At 37.7% G+C, this 14,521-nt stretch overlaps 1 protein-coding gene across 1 annotated transcript; it reads left to right on the top strand.

The window, feature by feature from the left end:
• The first annotated feature begins 1,825 nt into the window (after positions 1-1,825).
• SRP54 (signal recognition particle 54) lies at positions 1,826-14,319 on the top strand. The gene is made up of 15 exons (XM_009646691.2): positions 1,826-2,350; positions 3,782-3,873; positions 4,458-4,542; positions 5,447-5,551; positions 7,107-7,173; positions 7,258-7,315; positions 8,012-8,162; positions 9,071-9,219; positions 10,576-10,676; positions 10,785-10,871; positions 11,288-11,361; positions 11,613-11,721; positions 12,496-12,666; positions 13,112-13,207; positions 13,875-14,319. The coding sequence occupies exons 1-15, from the start codon at positions 2,273-2,275 to the stop codon at positions 13,964-13,966; spliced, it is 1,515 nt and encodes a 504-aa protein (XP_009644986.1). The 5' UTR covers positions 1,826-2,272; the 3' UTR covers positions 13,967-14,319.
• Positions 14,320-14,521: the final 202 nt, after the last annotated feature.

The following is a 14,521-nucleotide window of genomic DNA, read 5'->3' as shown; positions in this document are numbered from 1 at the left end:
CCGGGTACGCATCCGAGGCTGTGCCTGCACCCCACGAAAAGGCCATAAGCAGGGTAGCCGGCCTCTGCTGCGGCTCTGGGGGGCCTTCTTGCCCGATGATGTTAGAAGGTGGAAACTAGTAAGTTGGGGTTAGGTGTCTCTGCAGTAGCTCAAGCTATTTCCACCTGTGATTCAGCCTTTTTTCCAGGTGTAGTATTAAACTTTCAGCGGATCTTAACCCGTGTATGTATGTATTTAGTATAACTATTGTATAGACTTTAAGTAAGCATTCCTTTTGTTTATTATCTTTTAAACAACTGTTCTCTTTTAAAACAGCCATTCAAACAGCTGTTACCTGTTAAAGCTGTTACCTTTTAAAAATTCTGCATGTTAGAGTACTACTAGTTTAGCTGGACACATTTTGGTTATCAATTTATACTAGATGGCTAGGCAGGGACAGGCGGTCTGGCTTTTCAGAGTTGTTTCACTGCTGCTTTGCTACAGTTTAAAAAAAACCCCACTGCCTCTGCTGCTCCTTTATTCCTGAAGTGCCTGCCTTTCAGCGGCAAGTGAAGCGGGATTGGGAGCCTGTGCAGTAGAATGATGACCTGGAAGCTCAGCGCAGAGGTGCCCAGGCTGCTTCTCCTGAAGGCAGCTCAGGCTCTGTAGAGCTCCTGGCCTTGCTGAGCACGAGGCCTGCTTGATACAGCCTGGCTTGTTTACTCTGGGGCCCTGCCAGATTTAAGCCTGTTCAGTGCATTTGCAGAGTGCTGCAGCAAAGCTAAAAAGCTCTTCCACAACTACAAATGCTCTGAACGCAGCATATACGCATTCTGCAGTGTGGTCACTGCTAATGTCCTTCTGGCTACCTGCCAACCCAAGTGGGCTACCTGCTAAGACAGCTTATGTGTCTTTTTGTCTGTAGTGTTGTTCACAACTTGGATGGACTCTTTGTGAAAAGATGCATTAAGTTCTCTATGTGCCATTCCTTAGCAATTCTGATGGCTTATAAATCTTGAACATGCTAGAGAAAGCAGCTGATACTAAAATTCTTAAACTCATCCCTTAGCACAGTATTTGCATTATTCTGTTGTAAGGCTGTTGCAAGAAGCTTTTGGAGTTCTGCAGTGGAAACATTTGTTTATTAGGACATAATTAACTTTCCGTACTTGGAGATACTTCATCTTACTATGTGGACCAGCCTTTCTTGTCTGTTTTCTTCTCTACCCATTTGAGAGTGGGGGGCAGTCCAGAAAATCTTGAACACTATCAGCTACTTTGATTACGGAGACTGTCATTATTGGAAAGTTTGCTTTCAGATCTGAAAGGAGGAACTCAAATGTGAGATTCTGAATTCAGCTACCAGCAAAGGAGTAGTTTCAGTTGGGTACAAGAAAACAACCATGAAACTGGAAGATAAACAAGAAGAATCTGCAGTGGTCTATTTCAGCAGTGACTATCATGTTGCAACTTTTTTTGCTGTTAAGACAAATTCTGGTTTGCCTTTTTTCAGAATTTTAGGTTGCTGTTTTGGCCGTGTGTTCTCCTGAATATCTTGCCACCTTGTATGGGAGGTGGAATGGTTTAGCATGTTGACTAGATTATACATACCCTCCAGAAATTTAGTTTTTATGGTTTCCTAACTAAAGTTGCAGTATGCTTTAGCCTTATATGCAAGATTTGTGCCTGTAGTGAACAAAAATAGTCTGGTTTTCCAATAAAAATGTTAAAAAATACAATGTGAATTTTAATTAATAAAATGGAAGTATGCTTGTAGGGTTACCAAAATGTGAAATTATTTTATTTAGTGTAACGTAGATGAAATGGAACAGATTAATAATGTTCAGTTTTGCTAGCAAAATATTTTGCTCCTGATCATACTGTCTTTGCAAGATGCAGAGCTTCTAGGCTATTCTGCTTTATTTTATTCTGCGTGTTGCTGATAAGAAGGTCAAAAGCAGTTAGCATTCCTTTTGGATGTCTGTATGGACTGTTTTTTCATGGTGAATTGAATGCACAAATATTCCAGACATTGAAATGCTTCCTGATCACACTGTGGTATCTCTATTATTAAGTAGGCCATCAGGATAGCCTAAAATTAACTTCAGGCTAATGTTTGCTAAAAATAACTCTAAAAAAAGTAAAACTTGTGTGCTTTCTGGAATGCAAAGCAGGTTTCTTAACCCAAAAGATACTGGAATAATTGGTTCGCGAAGGCATAGCTTCAGCTAGTTTTGAACTTAATTTTTAATTGTTTTCCAGATTCTTCTGAGTTGTACTTGAAGCCGCCAAAATGGTTCTAGCAGATCTTGGAAGAAAAATAACTTCAGCATTACGCTCACTGAGCAATGCTACAATTATCAATGAAGAGGTATGTAGTATGCCTATGTGATGGCACTAATGTTTGGAATGCAAAGTTCTGAGAAGTTCTCAAAGGCTGGTGTAGGTTGATGTTATCTCGAAGCTCTTTTCTTCCTTCAAGTAAAATTTCTAGCTAGAGGTTTTAACTCCCTGATAGTACTGCCAAAATTTAGAACCAGATTTAGACATGTATAATCACTTCAGGCATAGTGGGTCCCATGGTCCTTGAGCCTGGTGGTGGCTGTACTTAGAGATCAGTGTTCTGGGGAGGTGAACACCGGAGGAGGCAATACGTGCCTAAGTTTGGGTGGAAGGTAAGCTGTGAGATAACATAGGGTGCTCTGTGTGTGTGTGCAGCCAGACTATGGAGATGTGTACTAGGCTGCTAGAAGCTGAAGTGTGGAAGAACAAATAGCTTTCAATGTAAACTTTGCTGTGTGAAATGTGAGGATTATGTTATGTTTGCTGCTTGTATATTCAAGCCAATACAGTGTGTCGTTCTGGAAGCTGTTTGCCTTGGCATACTCTGACATTTTTTAATTAAGAATGTGAAATTACAAATATTTTCTGTTATGTGGATTGAAAAGTAAGATGGAAAACTAACTGATGTGGTGGTTTAGAAGTGCCTCTGAGTAAATAAATTGCTAGAAACTCTTCTCAGGTAGGCAGGCAGGCGGCTTAAAGTAACTAAAAAGTAGGTTTATCAAGGGTTGGAACTTGTGCATAGAGGAAAGGTTTTAACAGATCGTCAGCTGGGAGACAAGTCCTTAACTGAATCAAATACAGCCCAATTAATTTATTTCAGTAGTAAAACTTTTCTCCTGCAAGACCTCAAGCTGTGTAAATGAGGTCATTTGTGCAGGTGTTACTTTCAAGAATTCTTTTTGTTCAAGACTTTTCACTCTCAAAAGTCTTAGAACTGCTAAGCTGGGTTCCTGACTGAGGCACCTGTTTGCCTGAAGGGCATACCTCAGAGCAGCAGCCTAGTTTCTGCTGACAATGCAGATAGCTGTGCATCCATTTTGCATTTAAGGACTACTTTTATTTACAGAGACTGTGTTGCATTAAGAGGTTTTTCTGTGGCTTTCTGCTGCAGCTGAGGAGTACCCGCTGGGAAGTTTAGGAAGTCTTGCTATGGTTTGAGCTGCCATGGCCCCTAGTGCAATAGGAAGTGTTGTCTGTTACTTTGTTACAGTGTGTGTATTACAAGTTGCAGACCCTTCTTTTCCAGTATTACCTTTTCAAATTTAAAATGTATTTACATAGGAACAAATGCATAGACTTCTTTAATGTGGCAGTCAATGTAATGATAGGACTGCATGCATTTAATTTGTAAAAGCCTTGGTTATATCATAAATACACTTCCACATTCATATTTTAAGTAATACTGGCCTTGTCAATATGGTGTATTATAAAACCATTTTTCCTTTATACTCCAAAGGTTTTAAATGCTATGTTAAAAGAAGTATGTACGGCATTACTGGAAGCTGATGTTAATATTAAACTTGTGAAGCAACTCAGAGAAAATGTCAAGTAAGTGAAATAATCAAAATGCGTTTAACTTCTAATGTTTGCAGAAGTTGTGATTTGAGGTCACAGAATAACTAACTTCCATCTTTATATGGTTTTCTTAGACGTACACAGTTTACCTTTAACAGGAAAATACAGTTTGAACTAAATGTCTAGCCAATTCCATCTAAAGAATCTTTGTCAAGTTTAGCAAGTTACTGCTGTTGTAGACTTGTTCCAAAAAACTGTTGCTGTCATCAGTTGAGTGGTATGATAAACAAGTTCTTTGTTACTTCCTAGACACCTCATCTTCACACGTTCTGTGCTGGATATAAATAGATCTGTGTATATGACCAGTACTCTTACCTTGGCTATTTTCAGATGTGTAATTCAAGTACATGCAAGTCTGAAAGATGCAAGTATATCAGAAACCTGGTTTTGTCCTGCATACAGAAGTAATATCTCCAATGCATGTCTCTTCTTAAATATGTCCTGTCTGAAAACTTAAGGCAAATCAGAGTGCTGTTCCAGTTGCAGAGACTTCGTTTATTACGATGTTAAAGTGATGCTTTAAGTTATACTAGTGTTTCATGGTTTCCTAAACTCAGGTCTGCAATTGACCTTGAAGAAATGGCGTCTGGCCTTAACAAAAGAAAAATGATTCAGCATGCTGTCTTCAAGGAACTTGTTAAGGTAGGACTTCAAAATTTTGTATTACATCACTTTTCTTGTACAGCCTGGACTGTGGAAGCAGTACAATAGCAAGCCAAGCTTTAAAGTTATTTTCTGGTACCTGCAGTTACGTTTCTGTTGTAGGGCTATTTACTGCAAATGCTAGTATTCTTCCGAGTGAAGCTACTTCCTGGGCATCTCAATTTAAGCTTCAAGTCCATCTGTTCTTACTCTTCCATTGAAATTTATAGACAAAATAAGGGTAAAGTACTATCAGCTTCTGGACTGTCTTTGGTTGTCCCAGAAACAGATTTTGCTACCCAAATGAGATTTGTTCAAACTACTTGTAAGCCTTTGAAAAAGTGTTAAGTAACAACCCAGCAATTCATGGCAACTTTTCTGTTTAACCTGCCTGCTTGGGCAAACCAGCACCTGGGTATCTGTATTCTGTCCTCTTGCTGGTTAACAGTATAGTCTTTTGTTCTTCTGTAGTCTGTGCCTACCCATATGATGGCTCTTTAGAATGTATGTACCTTCTGCTCATTCAAAAAGTCTTCTGTACTGTAGGGTTCTCACCAGAAGAGGTCCATCCTTGAGCAGTGATGGCGGGGTGGAGGTTATGTTTCTGTGTAGGTTGTTAAACTTGTGCTGTATATACAGGCCACCCTGACTTTGGTGCTTGGTATTGGAAAGAAATGAATGCTGTTACTGTTAGTTATTATGTGTAATGCTATATACAGTATAGAGATCTTGTATGGGCTGTTGTTCACTGTAAATCAGCAAGTGTCTAAGCCAAGTTAAGCTAGAATATGCAAAAATTGGCTTGCCCCATTGAATATAAGGCCAGGTAGCTAGCATGACTGTGACACTGACTCTGTGCTTCTGAAATTCAGTTCTGCAACATATATTGTGCGTTGTTCTGTAGCTTGTAGATCCTGGAGTCAAAGCATGGACACCCACCAAAGGAAAACAGAATATTATAATGTTTGTTGGTTTGCAAGGAAGTGGTAAAACAACAACCTGTTCAAAGGTAACTTGCCCTGGATCTGTTTGTGTGGGTTTTTTCTTGGGGGGTGGTCACTGAATTCCTTTGGTAGGATTTGCTTGTGATCTGTGCTGTCTCTAGTAGTAGGAAAGTACTAACTGATTGCAATATAGAGATATTTTTTGTGGAGTGGTTTCTGAGATGAGATGAATGTCCTATTCTTTTGGCTTGTAGGACTTCCTTCAAGATTTTTTTTTAAACTAAACTCTTGATGAAACTATACTATGTATGAATACCAAAGATTCTTTCTATTCCTTGTTTTCATAGAATCATAGAATGTTTTGGGTTGGAAGGGACCCCTAGAGGTCATCTAGTCCAACCCCCCCGCAGGAGCAGGGACACCGCTAACTAGATCAGGTTGCTCAGAGCCCCGTCCAACCTGGCTGTGAATGTTTCCAGTGATGGGGCCTCCACTACCTCTCTGGGCAACCCGTTCCAGTGTCCAGGGATGGGGCCTCCACTACCTCTCTGGGCAACCCGTTCCAGTGTTTCACCACCCTCATTGTAAAGAATTTCTTCCTTATATCTAGTCTAAACCTACCCTGGTTTAGTTTAAAACCATTACCCCTTGTCCTGTCACAGCTGGCCCTACTATGAATGGAACCTATCTCATTCCATTACCTATTTAGGGGAGCCAGTGGCATTTGGCCCGTGTTGGATATCTCAATGAAGTATGAGTGGGTGGTGTGAAACATGTTCTAGTCTCAAATTCATTGAGAAAATTTGGATTTGTATTTTTAAGGCTAAAAAAGAATGCTCTGAACCAACACTTAACCTATTCATGATGGTTCTTGGGAAGAAAAATTGTGCTGTGGAAAGATTGATGCATCTTTGGTTTTTTTTTTAGTCATCTGCTTCTGAGAGTCACACATAGGCTATACTGAATATATCACTGCTCTGATTTTGTAAGACTTTCCTAGTGCTTCTGTAGGCAAACTATATTTTTTGGAAGTTTCTCTGGTCAATCAAATGTTCTGTGAATGTACATTGTACCAGTGAAGCTAAGCGTTACAAGAAAGTAAGGATTCCGTCTGTTGCTTTAAAAACATCCTTGCAATGGACATCTCTTTGTTCCTGTGGAAGTTCTTGCAATGGAAATATTTTTGTTCCTCTAGAAGTACAGAAACAAAGAGCTGTATGAGTTATAGCCATGGCACTACTTGATACTGAAGTCATTACTGCTTTGGGTAGTTTCTAAAAGCTAGTCTTATCTGCAGTATTAACAGTAAGCAGAATTCAGGAATTAGTAAAATGGGAACTGGAATTATTTGTAGTCATTCCTAGCTCAGGAAATGGAAATCGGAAGCAGAATCAAGCAGCTGTTTTTGTCTCACCATTAATAACATAACACACTTTTCTAAATAACAGAGATGCTAACATTTGATACTTCCACAGTGTCACTAAGTGGTCTCAGTTTTAGGAAGGCTGGCTTGGCTTTTTGTCCTCTGAATGTGCTTCAGTGATTTATAAGCTGTTATACACTGTCATGCCTTCTAGTGGGATTTTGGTGTAACTAGTTATTTTGGATTTCTTTTCACAGTTAGCATACTTCTATCAGAGGAAAGGTTGGAAGACATGTTTAATATGTGCAGACACATACAGAGCAGGTAATAGTCTTTAATAATATGGTTCTTTATCTCTAATAATTCCAGATTTTTTTAAATAGTCCCCTGACTATATCTGTCTTACAGGTGCTTTTGACCAGTTAAAGCAGAACGCCACAAAAGCAAGAATTCCCTTTTATGGGAGGTAAGCGTCTTTCAGAATCAGTTTGAGCATGATTCAACTTCAAGAATCTATTGTTCCTTATTGAACATCTCGCACTAAGCCCCACTCAGTGTTGCCTAATTACTTAGATTTTATTATAGTATTTGCTTTGATCAGATGAAAATTGTGCTTACTTCAGTATATTGTCTGCTAGTAGTAGCAGGTAGGGATAGTGTAAGAAGTGATCAGGGGATAATTCCTGAGTGTTTTCTCGGTGTATGACAGTTTATAGGCCTTTACCAGACACATCCAGCTTTTCAGGAAGTATCTTTACAGATGAAAGGATATGACTTTTGGACCCTTAATTTTTATCAAGTAGGGGCAGCAGTGGATGTAAATAGCTTTGTAAAAGTAGTAAATAACTTTCCCCTAAGCTTCACTGGAGGTGTACTGTCTAGGTGCTCAGTTAAATCTCATTTCAGAGAAAGGCTAGTAGAACTTAGTGCAGTCTTCAGGTGAGATGAACAGTCCTTTGTGCCTCAGTTCACTGAATAGCAATGGCAAATGGCTTAGGAAGGCATGTTTGTAGTCAATTTTTGCTTGACGTTAAGAGGAAGTCCCTCTTGAAATCCAGGTAGACTTACAATTAACAAGTTTACAGTCAAGTAATGAAAGTTTGAATTAGTTTCTTTGGGAACAAAGAATTGCAGATATATATATGTTTCTCTTTGTGATCAGTTATACAGAAATGGATCCTGTAATTATTGCCTCAGAAGGTGTTGAGAAATTTAAGAATGAAAACTTTGAAATAATCATTGTTGATACAAGTGGGCGTCACAAACAGGAAGACTCTTTGTTTGAAGAAATGTTACAAGTTGCTAATGCCATAGTGAGTAGTTTCAAAAAATACAATCACTTCTGTTATAGTAATTTGACTACAATTCATTTATGTTTATCTCCTAGTGTTCTGTGTGGATTTTGTTCCTCTGGAATGCATCAGCACATTAACTCCTGGGATATAGTAGAAATTACAAATGGATATGAATAAACAAGGGCTGAATGATCAGTGCTTGATAGTTCTGTGTCAGTTTTAATTCTTGTATCTGTAATTCAAGGGTGCTTGCACACTAACTAGACTACTGTTCCTGCTTTTAAATCTTCCTTTTCAGGATCTTTGCACTGAGAAACTAGACAAAAGAACGAGTCTGATCTGGTTTCCTGTAGCTTTGTCTACTACTTTTTCTGTGATTGTTGCCAGTAATTGCCCTGAAATGGAGAAGATGATTGGATAACTTTCAACAGTTGTGATGTGTAAATGAAGCTGGTGTTTCCTGTATAAGTTTAAAAAGTCTGGCTAATTTTTTGATTTTTGTGGTCTTGCATGACAACATGACACTTCCCACGTAACTGCGGAGGGCTAACTTACTTTCAGAGGAATGAATGTCTTAAAGCTCTTAATGTAAAAACAAATGGAAGATATTGTTAGCCATTGCTTGTAGATACTAATTAGTTTATTGACTCAGATACTGGCTAAAATCACTCAAAACATAAGTAATAACTGGAAACTCATTAAATTTTAATAGTCTGTGTTGTAGACAAGTATTTCGCGTAGTAATACAGCATCAGAGTTTTCAAATGGTCCTTAGACAATACTGTTCATAAAACAGTTGTTGCCCTTTTGTTTTAAACTGCACAGCCTTTACATACTTACTGTTACTGTAGTAAGTTCTACTGAACATAATGCACAAATGCTGTTTAAGAAAGCAGGAAATAATTATTTTGTCTCTTTTCTCCTAGCAACCAGATAACATTGTTTATGTGATGGATGCTTCTATTGGCCAAGCTTGTGAAGCTCAAGCTAAAGCTTTCAAAGATAAAGTAGATGTAGCCTCTGTTATTGTCACTAAGCTTGATGGACATGCAAAAGGAGGTGGAGCTCTTAGTGCGTAAGTATTGTCATAGAATAGTGTCCCACATCTAGCCATGTGTGGACAACAGTGAAATATGTTTGTCTCTGAAACCTGTCCTGTGAAAGTGTCAGTGTCACACTGCACGGAATCTGAGACTTAAGTCAGTAACAGTTATGTTCTTACCTTACTTCTGGTGCATAAGATCACCCATTGATATTTAATGTCAGTCAGAATCAGATATTATGAGGTACTTCCAATACAGTAGTGTTTATTGTCACATGTCAGACTTCTGAGAATAGCATCAAGCCATTATATTTATTGCATCTTGCACAGCAGGAGTTTTTACCAAAAGTACAAATTTGGACTTAAAACTTCCAGGTAAGCCCTATCTATTGCTTTTCATTTAATGCCCAAGATTTTTTCCAAAAGGAGAAAAACTAGCTAGTCATATCTATTGGCCTTAAAACTGTGATGAAAATCAAACTTCTGGATTGCCAGTATCTAACAATTTGGTAAAAAATAAGTCTGCAGTCATACTTGTCCAAATTCCATTCTTATTGGACTTCCTGTGCACTGTATCTTGACAGACTCTTCACTAGAAAATGTTAATTTTATCTTCAGCCTTATATGATGGCATGTCAGACTAATCTTCAGCTGCGTTTCAATGATATAGCTTGTATGGAGCTGAGATGATTTGTCAAAACAGTCAAAGTTAGGACTGACACCAATTTAGTTAATCACTGTCTGGCTTTGATCTTAAGTGTTAAGGGTTCTTAAACTGCCATATGTATTTTGCTGTTATTTATAGTGTAGTGATGGAAATCTAAAGAGCAAAATGACAATACTGAAAGCATGTTCCAGTTGTCATGTGCTTATACGCATTAAGTCTGCTGTGTTGGTTCTGTACCTTCTGTAGACTGGAAATTCATCTAAAAGCTAGTGCCAGTGATTGGTGAAAAGGTTCTGATTTTTCTTATGTCTAAGCTTTTTTTCTGTGTTGAAAGTTGCTGTCTGTTGTAGGAGGTACCTTGAAGAGAAAGTAATGAATGCTTGTCTCACCTGACCTCCAAATATTAGGATAAAATGGAGATGATTTATTTTTCTTCCTTTCATGTCAAGTCTCTTAAACTCAGCAATGAAAACAAGCAATGTCTATTTATGTTGATGATTCTTCAAAGCAGAGTTTGTATTTTACAAAATACTAATTAGAGAAACATCTTGTCAGCTACTTCCAGCTACCCATCCCAAATGCTGGATGTTTTTGCATTAATAGCTTGAGGATCCTCAGAAAGGATGCATTGTGTTGATGATGCCTAGCTGATTATGTTAACAGGTGGTACAAAAGATAGGTAGTTTCTGAGAGGCTATCTCATAAAATGTATTCTACTGCAGAGTTGCTGCCACAAAGAGTCCTATTATTTTTATTGGAACTGGTGAACACATAGATGACTTCGAACCCTTTAAAACACAACCTTTCATCAGCAAACTTCTTGGTATGTACTGCATACAACTGTACTTAAAAGACACTTTGAATTGGATAATAGAAAGTCAAAGTGTAATTATTTTTTTAATGCCAACTTTGGAGCTTTGTTTTTCCCCAGGTATGGGTGATATTGAAGGATTGATAGATAAAGTAAACGAGTTAAAGTTGGATGATAATGAAGCACTCATAGAAAAGCTCAAACATGGTAAGTTATTCCCAAGTCCTGAATAGCTGGTGTATTACCATGACGGGTTCCCTCAGGGAGGTAGACTACTGGGTTAACTTGCATTGTATGTAGAGACAAGTAATTTGTTTCGTGTGAAGAATGGTTATTCTTATAAATGTGGCAGGCAAGTAAATTGAGTTATGTTTTACAAGTGATAAGTCTGTCAGACTGTGTAACTGTCTGTAACTGCAGAACAACTAGCTTAACTCTTAAGTTTGTGCCATCTAAAATGGTTTAGCTGTGTTAATAGCGGAGAAGAGGTTTGCTTATCTACTTACCTATGCAGTATAGTATTTACCTTGTAAATATAAAGAAAAATAATTGAGAAAGGACAGTAAGACCAAAATGCTGGTGTGACTTTTGCTAATTTTTTTTTTGTTGTTGTTGTACTTCAGGTCAATTTACGTTAAGAGATATGTATGAACAATTCCAAAACATCATGAAAATGGGACCATTCAGTCAGATCTTGGTTAGTTATCTCCAAAATAATTTTATTTTATCAGATTTTCATTTATATTTGACAAACTTCTGCTGTAAACTCAGAACTCTTCATTGAAACAGGTGCTAGAGTCTGTGCTTTGTTTTTTCAAAAAGGTGAAATGATGTGCCTACTGTGATACGTGAATGCTGAACTAAAACTTGCTGTCCATATTTCTGGCTGCTTAATTAAAGTTAGCTTTACCTATTCTGATACAGCTTGTTTTCTATTTTTAAAACAAGGGTATGATCCCTGGTTTTGGAACTGACTTCATGAGTAAAGGCAATGAACAGGAATCAATGGCAAGGCTAAAGAAACTGATGACTATAATGGACAGTATGAATGACCAAGGTAAAACAAACTTCACCCAGTTTCTTTCCCCCATTGTTGAACAAGATTATTTAGAGATCTTTTTGGAAACTAGTTGGACAGCATCTAATGACAGAAAATGAGGAGCAGCATTTATCACTCTTAGAAGTGACAAAGAGTACATGTGTCTCAAACTTTCTGAATAAGTCTTAAGTATTTAGAGAGATACCTTGATAATTGCCTGTTGCTTCTCTAGCTTTTGTAGAATAGGTGGGCTTTTGAAGCGTTCTGTTGGAAATTCATGTTTTTTTTCCACACCGTAACTGTGCTTCTTAAATTATTAACACTATACTTGCAAATGAAAAAGTTATATTCATCTTTAATCTGTCACTGCTGCCTGTTTTCCTAATCACCCTTGAATTTACTTGGTGACATAGCCTGGTCTCTGGAATTCAAGGTGTGTGGTTTCTAATCCACCCATAAGTGTTGCGGGAGAAGTATGCTCTTAGCCTTGTACTAAACCCATTAATATGGCTTAAGACCAAGTATGCTGACAGCATAATTTATTCAGGCAATTTTTTTCTGTCATGGTAATTAACATATGAACATAACAGCTTTTTAGTACTACTTCCTGGAATATTACATCTCAATTATTTATGTGAAATTCTGCATTGTCACTTGTAAAACTATTTTTTTTGTTCTCTGGCTCAAAACTAAATTCTCAACAATAAGGAGAACAAGTTTGCTACCAGCTGTAACAGATTTTAGTGTCAGTAACTGTATGGATTATTTTTTTTTCCCACACTGTAATTGCAGAACTTGACAGTACAGATGGTGCCAAAGTTTTCAGCAAGCAGCCAGGAAGAATACAAAGAGTAGCAAGAGGTTCAGGTGTTTCTACCAGAGATGTTCAGGAGCTTTTGACCCAATACACTAAGTTTGCACAGATGGTGAAAAAGATGGGAGGCATCAAAGGGCTTTTCAAAGGTAAAAAAAGTAAAACATAAACTAACTCAGTGGGGAGGTCACTTGATGTGTGAACGCAGGGGAAATGTAAAAATGCAGGTTAGGTATTGGGAGAAGAGAAAGTCAGTTGGTAGTTCACTCATTTTTATGATGTTTGAAAGCTCTTTTATGTAACTGGTAAGACCTGCACTGTTCTTCATGATTGTGTAACTTAGCAGTGAAAACTACTGTATTTTTGGCTTTATCAATGTCGTAATGAAGTCTACAATACTGACACTTCAGTCCGTTACATGGGGTGCAGGGACTGTTGATCCTTAAATACTTTTAAGTGGCTATTGTGGTAACTTTTGATCATGGACTCGAATGGATTTGAATCTAGAATTAGGAGGTAAAATTCTGATTTATCTTATTTTTAGCTCCATATATTAATCCACTTTCTTACAATTGTTTCTTTCAATTTTTTTAGGCGGTGATATGTCAAAGAATGTAAACCCATCTCAGCTGGCCAAACTGAACCAACAGATGGCAAAGATGATGGATCCAAGAGTTCTTCATCATATGGGTATGTGTTGTTTTACAGCTTCACGAGGGGACTACCAGTTACAGTGGAGCATTTGAAATATAGAAGTGAGGAAGGTGATGTAAGAATGAGTGCATTATGTATCAGTATTAAGTATTTCTAGGTTTCCTAACAAGAATCGGAAAGTTTAGTCCATATGTTATGAATGCCTTGCACTTACTAGTGCTTAATCTAGTCTCTTCACTTGGATTCAGCTCCTGAAATGAGCAATTGGAGGGGTGTCTGATGAAATAGTGAAGTGATGACTTGAGGCATGACTGTGGTAAAGCAAATCTATTCCTAAATTTCCCTTCTCTTCTAAGCTTTGCCTCAAATAACTAAATTTGACAAGAGCAGCTTTAAGTAAAGGTTCCCATACTGCAACCTATCTAATTGATAATGGTCAATCCCTTAAAGCTTTGTCTTTTGTCTAGATCTTAACGCACAGGTCATCTTAAAACCTACTTTAAGCCTGGTGTTTTGCAGACCTTTCTGTGGTTACTCACTCAGTTGTCCATTTTCGATAGCCATTTAAACCTGGCTTGATAGTCTCGGGCTTTTGCATTTGTATGTTATTGGAATAGTGTATGCTGTAACGAGGCCTCAGAAGGAAGAAAAGCTGTGCTTCAGAGTTAATGAACACATCCATGCTCTCATTTCTTATCTGCAGGTGGCATGGCAGGATTGCAGTCAATGATGAGACAATTTCAACAAGGTGCTGCTGGGAATATGAAAGGCATGATGGGATTCAATAATATGTAAAGAAGCCTTAATAAAAATGGACTTGGCTGACTCATCGTTGCAACTTCAGTGAAAGAATTTGCTTTCTTCGTTTTTACAGTGATGGGGGGGAGTGCTCTTTTGAAATCTTATTCAGGCTTCTCAGTTTCTACATCTAACTTCTGAAAACTATTTTTGCTTAAATTAGTTCCTCTCCACTAATACCTGATGGCACAAAGAGTAATTCAATTTAATAAAACAAAATCATGATGTAAAATTTTAATATTTAGAGACACTTTTTAATTGTTTACATCAAATGGCAGCCATTATATTTGTAAACAACCCTGATCTTTGGTTATAGTAACATAAAAGGTCACAAATATACTGTAAAATAAAATTTAAGTGGTTATAAACAAGGTAATGGCCTGTTTCTTCAGTTCTTTCATAACTGTCCTTTATTGGTATGTAATGAGATTACTTCTTTAGTTTGATTTGTTTTTCATGACTGTTGTAACTCGTGTTTGGCATAGACACTGTTAGAATAATTCAGTATCTGAAATGTGCTGTTGCAGCTCAGGTGTTCTCCTTGGAGCATTT

Source organism: Egretta garzetta, unplaced genomic scaffold (assembly GCF_000687185.1).
Source record: "Egretta garzetta isolate BGI_Z169 unplaced genomic scaffold, ASM68718v1 scaffold79, whole genome shotgun sequence".
Classification (NCBI taxonomy): domain Eukaryota; kingdom Metazoa; phylum Chordata; class Aves; order Pelecaniformes; family Ardeidae; genus Egretta; species Egretta garzetta.
Note: the sequence above shows the minus strand (reverse complement) of the source record. Positions and strands in the feature narration are given on the sequence as shown.

Bases quoted from the DNA above. Each gene is read 5' to 3' on its own strand.
- SRP54 (XM_009646691.2), top strand. From the start codon at position 2,273: ATGGTTCTAGCAGATCTTGGAAGAAAAATAACTTCAGCATTACGCTCA. The intron at 9,220-10,575 runs GTAAGTATTGTC...ATTCTACTGCAG, and splicing joins GGAGGTGGAGCTCTTAGTGC to AGTTGCTGCCACAAAGAGTC. The intron at 10,872-11,287 runs GTAAGTTATTCC...GTTGTACTTCAG, and splicing joins CATAGAAAAGCTCAAACATG to GTCAATTTACGTTAAGAGAT.